Source organism: Rhinoderma darwinii, chromosome 3 (assembly GCF_050947455.1).
Source record: "Rhinoderma darwinii isolate aRhiDar2 chromosome 3, aRhiDar2.hap1, whole genome shotgun sequence".
Lineage (NCBI taxonomy): Eukaryota > Metazoa > Chordata > Amphibia > Anura > Rhinodermatidae > Rhinoderma > Rhinoderma darwinii.
In genome coordinates, this window is record NC_134689.1 from 26,201,724 (window position 1) to 26,210,679 (window position 8,956).

Below are 8,956 nucleotides of genomic sequence, written 5' to 3' on the forward strand. Positions count from 1 at the left end.
CGTAACAAAAAAAACTATGGCGAATTGCATTTTTTATGCTTTTATAAAAAAAAAATCAAATCTAAAAACGTTAACTTAAATGTACCCCAAAATTATTCCTAAAATATCTATAACTTGACCTGCAAAAAACAAGATCTTCTAAATCTACGTCAACAAAAACATAAAAATGTTATGTCTGTCAGAGTGAGGGGCGACAAAAACAACAAATTGCTTGAACTTTAAGGGGTTAATACGTAGAAATAGTTTTTGTGTCTGAGTAATGTACTCCTCTTCCTCGGTTTGTCTGGCTTCTGAGCTCAGGCCTCCACGACCCCCCCTGCTGGTTCAGTGTGTATACAATTTATCCTCTTTATCCTTGAATTCAGGGAGGTTTATCTTTTTATATGAGCACTGTAAATTCTGAAAGAGAAATGGTAACACTCCAGTAGCAGAAATATATGATTTACAGCTTTGGATGTGAATAGAGCAGATGACCTCTCTGGATTGTTATAACGCAATGTTCTGAGAATAATCCAAATATTAACTTTGTTTCCTTCATGTTCTTCAGGAACCACCGCATTGTACCTCTTCCTGGGAATGCACCCCGACCTGAGCAGTAATTACCCCAGCTCTGAGACCTTTGAGGAAATCCAGTTCTTCAATGGCCAGAATTACCACAAAGGGATTGACTGGTACGTTGTATCTCATCGGTTGTATGTAGAGACTATATTTCCACAGCAATATTATAAATAATGTTTGTTTCTTTTGAAAGTAGGATTAATATGAGATTAATGCTTTATGGAGATAAGAGTTGTGATTATGGGAATAACTCCCAACGTTTGTATCCCAAATTGTGGGACAGTCTAAACCCCGCTCCTCCGTGTACTATCTTAAAGATCCCCTTAAATACAGATACTAGAACATGGGGCTCCACCCTACACCGACATGGCTTGGATGTAAATGGATTCTTCTCACCCATTTTCTAGGTACATGGAGTATTTCCCTATTCCATCGAACACCACTTCAGACTTTTACTTTGAGAAGAGTGCCAACTATTTTGACTCAGAAGTTGTTCCCCGTCGGGTGGCAGCACTTCTGCCCAAGGCTAAATTACTTACAATCCTCATTAATCCTGCAGACCGTGCTTACTCCTGGTATCAGGTAATTGACTCATTTACATACCCATGTTCTAGGTCGATGGTTCGTCGCGTAATGAGAATGTGTCATCAGAAAACAACCTATTGTTTAAATAGTTTTTTATGTTTAACATCTTTTTTAAGAAGTTTTATTTTTGTTTAATTTTCTATATCATTAAATTAAAAAATAATTCAGAAATCCTGCAGTTTTCCCTCTGGCCACTGAGCCACAATATAGACTGACCCTTCCTGTTCTGTAGAGATCACTTCTTAGCAGTCATCTCATTATCTTCACCGTTTATATAGATAACACAGGAACCACCATTGATAAGAGGTGATGGACACCGCTCCCCTCGTCCCCCTCCCTGCACAATGACCTCTGCACAGGTCACAGAGCATGCCTAGAAAACTCTCCCATAGAAGTCAATGGGTCCTCTCCTTTTCAAAATTCCCTATAGACCTTGTAGTTGCTGTAAATCACCTGTCTAAATGCTGTTAACTGCAGGTCAGGCCCTCAAAATCATGTTTAAAAAATAGAATTAAAAAAAAATCTACAAACAAAAAAGAAAAACAAATTAGCATAAAAGATTATATTTCACTATGTGGTCTTAATTAGGAAAAAAATATATAGGTGATACGTTCCCTTTAAAGAGCCACAAGGATGTAACAATTATGAAACGTCCTGCGTCTACTAATAGGTGGCGTGAATCACTTACTGCATGGACCTGCCCACTCCAGTCACCAGACTCTTCTGACATCTAGTAATGGGCATCAGCAGTCTATTGGTAGTGTCTTTGGCTACTGCTTCTGCCTTTGGCCACAGGGGGTAAATATTTGACTAAAGTCATAATGACATCTGTCTCCATGACTTCCTGTAATACACAAGGATATTGTGCTCGCAACTATTAATCATGATTGCTGAAAAAAGAAAAAACGGGTGAATTTAACTATTCAGACTTTTTGTGGTCACCCTTTAATTTACAAATTGGGACGCACTTTAAATATGAATCAACATTGAAACCTACATGAAATGGCCTGATTTATGTATTAACTGCTCAAAGTATTCGGCTAATACACAGAAGTTGAGAATTCTTTCTCAAATTTCCCAATATTTTTTTTATTTTTTGTTTTCTAAATATTTTTCCTTTTTTTTTGTCCTCAGCATCAGAGGGCCCATGATGACCCTGTGGCCCTGAAGTACACTTTCCAAGAAGTCATAACTGCTGGACCAGATTCGTCACCGAAGTTAAGAGCGCTACAGAACAGGTGCCTTGTCCCGGGATGGCATGCCACTCATATAGAACGATGGTTAAACCACTTTCATGCTAACCAGGTGAGAGACCACAGAGTGCGCTTCTTTCCTCACTATTTAAAGAAACCCCCTTCCCCCTTCCCTTAAAATTTTACTAGTTTACAGAGAAATGTTAATATGCAATCCACGGTTCTCAGTTAGTGTAAAGTCCACGTCCTAGAATATCTTTTACTAGCTACTTTTTTCTCATTAGTTGATGTATCAGGATGTTCCTGTTTTCATAGTTTAGTGCCGTGTGAATGAATGAGATACTACAGCATGATCCTTCTCAGTGGGAAAAAGAGGGAGGCAGTACTATCTGTGCCCACTTCATTTACAGCAAGGCAGTAGCATCTCTAGTAGCGGGGCTTAATATAAAAAATCATAGGAAGATCTTGCAGGTTCCGGATTGTTGTGCATACTGCACTACCCCCCCCCCCACCCCTAATTCTCATAGCTCCTACTATAGCAGGCTGTCTGCTCCTAGTCTCCTCTCCTTAAGTGGTCCTTTCTCCCCAAACACTGGCAGCCACATTCTTTGCTTTACACATCCAGTGTAGCTCCCCCTAGAACATATGATGCCTGCAGGTTGTTGGTACCCGGATTCATAACTTTACATTTATCTACATTTATTTGAAGAGCACAAACAAGGACCGCACATTCATTAATGAACAGGAGGTTCTTAGTTAACATTTTGATCAAATTGTATAAGCCCACCTGCCACTTTTCCGGTCTGTGCTGTCGGCGGCTCGGCTGTAGTGGGTGCAATGACGTCACTGAATTGCACTAGCCGGTGTCAAGCTCCTAACGCCTCTTAGGCCTCAGGCCTGTGAGTGTATGACGGGACAGGGAATGGATGTCTCCCTGCTCCGCAATTGTATTCTTAAGACGCAGAAACAGTTGAAAGGGAACTGTTTTAACGGTGAAACCTCCCCCTAGCATTTGCCCCTGCTGTCTGTCATTTACAGAAAGAAACAGGAGGCAGTACTATCTGTGCCTCTTTCAGCTTTAGGATAAAATGTCCCAAATGGAGGATATCTGATCTTTTCGTGTATTTATTAAATATAACCTATGAGTGTGATAAATGGGAAATCTCCTCGCGTCTGCCAGTACCTGGGCTCTTTTCAGTAGCAGCAACACACTGCATCCATAGGGAATAGAAAACGTCAACTAAATGGTCATTTTAGGTAAATCTAGCAGATGAGGGTCACCATTATACATTGTGGATCCTGTACTGTTAACGCTTGACAGGAAATATTGATCACATAGGAAAGAGCTACTACCGGTAAATCTTTCTTTTTTTTTTTCCTCCTAGATATTGGTTTTAGATGGGAAGCTGCTGCGCACTGAGCCTGCCAATGTCATGGAATCTGTTCAAAAATTCCTTGGAGTGGCGAATGCCATAGACTACCACAAAGCGCTGGCGTGAGTACACATACTTTTAATTATTTTTTTCAAGCTTATTTTAACCCCTTAATACCGAAGGTATTTTAAACCTTGATGACCAAGTAATTTTTTAAGTTTTTCCATAGTCGCATTCAAAGAGCTTTAACTTTTTTATTTTTCAGTCTACACCGCTGTATAAGGACGGTTTTTTGCGGGACAATTTGTATTTTTTAATATTTCATTTTGGCGTATTCATAATTTATCGATTTTAACATTTATTAAAAAATTTTGGTGGGGTAATAGGAAAAAAACTGAAATTTCGCCACTATTGTTGTCTTAAGCGTCTACCGTTCTTTCCGCAGAGTGGGGGATACAACTGTATATGGATAAGTATAGCAGATGCTAGTGCTCCAAGTGTGGGCGCTCCGAATGTTTATCTCAAATAGGTTACGTTGAAACTAAATAAACAAATAAATGACATATTTGTAACTTATAAGAGCTTTGCGTTGCAATTCCGATCCGGGATGCCTCATGATGATCTTTGATCGGGATTGAACTTGTTAGAATGAATTTTAAAAGTTATTTATCCATTTTAATGTAACTTGAGACAAATGGCAGCAGTGCCCAATCTTGGCGCATGAGTATCTGCTATACCTATCCATGCCCACAAATAAATATTACATTTCTTTTAGGTGCAGAACATAAAAAAATTTCAATCGAAATCATTTTTTTTTTTTTTTAAACTTCTGTCTCTTGATATTGCTGTCAGACTTATTATGGCGCCCCCTGGTGTTCTTTTGATTCCCTCTCAGAACATCCACCTAATGTGTCCAGTGGGGCTGAGCAAAAGCCACTTCTAGTGCAACTATTCCTGTTGGCTGTCCTGTACAACAGCAGAAATCACTCCTTCGAGCTACCGAACATGTGACCACCAGTGCTGGACACATTAGGTGGACATTCAGATAGGGAATCAAAAGAACACCAGGGGGCGCCATTACAAGTATGTAACAGCAATAGCTATACAAAGGCGCATTTATTTGTTTTTGATACAATTGAAAAATTGTTCTGTTTTGTGAGATTTATCAGAGAAATGCAATATTTAACCCTATAATTATATATATATATATATATATATATATATATGTGTATGTATATATATATATATATATTACAAAATCTGATCAAAAACCCTAAAGAACAATACTCCGTCACTAAGGGTTAACTATAAAATTAAAAAAATTACTTTTTTGCACGCTGCCTCATTAAAGCATACCTGCCATCTATAAGTAACTTAAAAAGTGAAATTTTGCACTTGAATAGCTGACGCTCTTGACATGTCTAAATGGCACACTATGTTGGCATAGGCATTTTCCATTTTTTATTTATAACCATTAATTAACTTAAATCAGTTTTCCGCTCATTTCAACGCTATTTTTATTTTTTTTTAGTTGGCAGCGCAGACATTTAATTAGTGCAATTATCTCAAATCCGTAGCACCGGGATCAGGTCCTTCATTCCTTACTACTATTTTTTTCCAGGTTTGATGCCAAGAAGGGATTTTGGTGCCAACTTCTGGATGGTGGGAAAACCAAATGTTTGGGAAAAAGCAAGGGGAGGAAATACCCAGAAATGGACTCCGATGTAAGTTTGAAACAAAAGTTCAGCGTTACAGATTTATAGTTTTAGGCCCAGTTTACTGAATGAACACGAGATATAAGGCTCTGTCACACAGTGGGTCGTACAATTGAGGTTTTATAGTAAGGGTATGTTCACACACTAGACTAAAAACGTCTGAAAATACGGAGCTGTTTTCAAGGGAAAATTAGCTCCTGATTTTTAGACTTTTTTGAAGCCTCTCGCTATTTTTTTCTGCGTTTTTTACGTGGCCGTTTTTGGAGCTTTTTTCAATAGTCTATGAAAAAACAGCTCCAAAAACTCCCAAGACGTGTCCTGCACTTTTTTTTCACGCCCGTTTTGAAAAATGGCCGCGTAAAAAACCGGCACATCGGCATAGAATGCAGTTTTTCCCATTGGTTTCAATGGGCAGATGTTTGGAGGCGTTCTGCTTCCGATTTTTCGGCCCTGTACGGAGAACAGTCTAAGAAACCTTCATCCAAATTCTAAGAGTCAGTTCACACTGAGTTGTTTTTTTTTACGCGGAAAATGCGCCAAAAAACGGCCGAAAACTCCTTTCATTGATTTCAATGGGAGGCAAAGGCGGTTTTTTCCCGCGAGCGGAAAAACCGGCTCGTGGGAAAAAGAAGGGACGTGCCCTATCTTCGGGCATTTACGCTTCTGACATCCCATTGACTTCAATGGGAGGCAGAAGAAGCGTACTTCGCAGCATTTTTCCGCGGGTGGAAAATCGGCGTGCAGGCAGAGCAAAATCTGCCTCAAAATTCCAAACGGGATTTTGAGGCAGATTTTCTGCCTGCAAAATACTCTGTGTGAACCCAGCCTAAGTATGCTTTTGTGTGGAGTTTCCACTGCTAAAGGCCTTTTCAGACCAAAAGGAATTTATTAACCTTTCTAAGCATTAAAATGTTGTAAGAGGCCCAAAAATTGCAATTTGTGGTGAAAATGTAGACACTAGCCACTTTTAAAAAGGGGGTGTGGCATAACAAAAAGTGCCCACCTTGGCCCGACAGATTTACTATAATTTACGATTGAAAAATGTCCTACATTATGGTGGAAAATGCCATAGATTTCCCTTAGTAGGTTGGAGGTCCGGGCCGGGCCCATACTTTGCCCCCTTACCATCCCCTGATCGGAATACCCCCTTCTCCATCGGACAATAAAATAAGATGAAAAAAAAAAAAAAAAAATATCTACCTACCTCACCACTCCGCTTCTCCCCCTGAATCCCATCAGCCTCTCACTGCAGGTTGCGGCTCATACATGATACTGATGCCGAGCAGGATGTTGTATGTGACGCAGCACTCAAGAAGTTGAGTGCTGCCTTGCAAATAAGGCCGTGACGCTGCTCAGGTCAGTACATTGTATGAGTCGCGGCCTGCAGTGAGAGCCTGATGGGAATCAGGGGGGAGAAGCGGAGCGGTGAGCATAAATATTTTATTTTTATGTCCGATCGGGAGGTCGAGGGACCGGGCCACGGTTGCACTCCCTGCCACTGTGATTGTTACGGCCAAAACTTCTTCATAGAGTCTTTGTGCAGAGCAGTCAATGTTAATCTCGATTTCTTTTCATTTTTGCAGTCACAATCCTTCTTGACAGATTATTATAGGGACCATAACATCGAGCTCTCCAAGCTGCTGTACAAGATGGGTCAGACACTACCGACCTGGCTGAGAGAGGAACTGCAGAACACGAGGTAGCTGTTGGCTGCTGCTTTTGGGAAGAGGATAAGGTCTTAAGAATTTGACCAAGTAGATTCGGCATCGAGGAACTATGGCCTACCCGCTTGGCAAGTGACTTCAATGTAAAGACATCAAGATAGACGTCCCTTACTCCTGAAGGCATCACACAGCAACTGATATGCATCCTGAAAGGCCTGTTTTAGAGGCCTGGTTTATATTGTGTAGGATCCTCTACTTTATAGGGTCTTACAAGTTTGTCTGACTGTTGTACTTGGACTCAACCACTTATAAAAGTATTAATAATGGAGCCCCAATGATTTGGAGTGACGTGGGCAACTGGTGAATCTTGGATAGGTCTGAAATCGAACTGTCCGACGTGGACTAGTGTCAAAAATCACCCTGTTGTACAATTGATGGAAGTGCCACAAAGCTATGAAATACCATGTATTTCAAGAATATTTCCTGGTCTTCCCACAAAGAGACTGCAACAGTTTCCAAGCTGCTTCTTGGAATTCCGAGGTCATATAAATAACTGAATGTGATATTTGGTTGAGTGAAATCCTTAATATCCATGTAATTAGTGTACAGTTTGGTGCAAGCCGTGTATTGAGTTATTTACAGATTATCATGCCTCCTATGGCAGCACTAACAAAGCAGGTACGAGAGCTAGGGGTTGTAAACACTAAAACAGTCCCACCCCCTCAAAAAAACACCGAAAAATAAAAATGGTCTTTATTTTACAATATTTCCATGCATTGCCATGTGAACGGCTCTGTGTCCACACTGTGAATGAAACGGCACCCTCTTTCCTGCCCATAGCAAGAAGTTCCAGCATGATCTTAAAGGGGTTGTCCAGTTTAGAAAACCCATTAAACGCTTTGGGGGAATTCTCAGTTAAGAGGGGAGTCCTTTCTTCAGGACCCTCATCTCTTGGCCAGAGTGGAAAGTGACTACAAAGACCGACTCTTGCTCTGGGGGACCTGTCCTGTCCTTTATTACATAGACAACCCATTGATATGAATGAGCACTGAGTAATGCTTGATTTCTCCTGTGGTGGTGCTGCAGGGAAATTGAACACTTACTGCCACGTTCCTTGACTGATTGCTGGAGGTCCCAGGACGGGGACACTTTGTGATCAGCGTATTTTCAAGGCACCTTCTAACAAGTCGAGAGCGTCCAAGGTGGAGAACCCCTTTAAGCACTAATCCGTGACTAAATTACATCCAGCTAATGAGCTGCCGGTACTTGTTTTATCTGTTTTTAAAGCTGCGGAAACTCCCTCAGAAGTAGCTTTCCCCTCTCACACTATAACAAACATTGGCAATACTGGCAGGAACTACACAGTCTACTATATCCTAATACTACAATCCTACATTTTTAGCTGTTCACAACCCCTTAAAGTGCAAAAAAGGCTAGGGCCTCTCAAGGTTGACCACATTCAAAAACATTTGCCCTATTTTGGGGTAACCGAAAAGAAAGAATCTTCTGACTTTACCATCCTGGAAATCTGACTAGAATACACTGTAGCAATAATAATCAGGGATTCTGTGATGTAAAGTCACTTAGGTTTTCAAGCTTTCAACGCAGAGGAGCAACTGGTGACTCTAGATGGGAAGTGTCCCAGCATGCAATGCTGCTGTAGTATAGCTTACAGTCCACATATTTGCCAATTCCTTCTCTTTATTCCTTGTGTACCCTGTTATTGGGTTTTATTTTTACATTTGCTGGTCCATTAACCACTCAAACACTGAGGATTACTAATGTTTCATAGGTGAAGTCCCACTTTCCTGTATGTGCTGCGGTTATAACTGAGATGCTCAGTAAAATATCCTGTCTTAATAACCATT

General features: G+C 40.6%; 1 protein-coding gene across 2 annotated transcripts in view; it reads left to right on the plus strand.

The window, feature by feature from the left end:
* The window catches only part of NDST1 (N-deacetylase and N-sulfotransferase 1), a 70,702-nt gene extending 61,746 nt beyond the window's left edge, over positions 1-8,956 (plus strand). For both annotated transcript variants that reach the window (XM_075856168.1, XM_075856169.1), the window contains exons 10-15: positions 548-671; positions 966-1,140; positions 2,278-2,448; positions 3,722-3,831; positions 5,331-5,433; positions 7,008-8,956. In XM_075856168.1, coding sequence (XP_075712283.1) covers positions 548-671; positions 966-1,140; positions 2,278-2,448; positions 3,722-3,831; positions 5,331-5,433; positions 7,008-7,127 — 803 coding nt within the window. In that variant the 3' untranslated portion in view covers positions 7,128-8,956. The remainder of the gene's footprint in view (positions 1-547; positions 672-965; positions 1,141-2,277; positions 2,449-3,721; positions 3,832-5,330; positions 5,434-7,007) is intronic.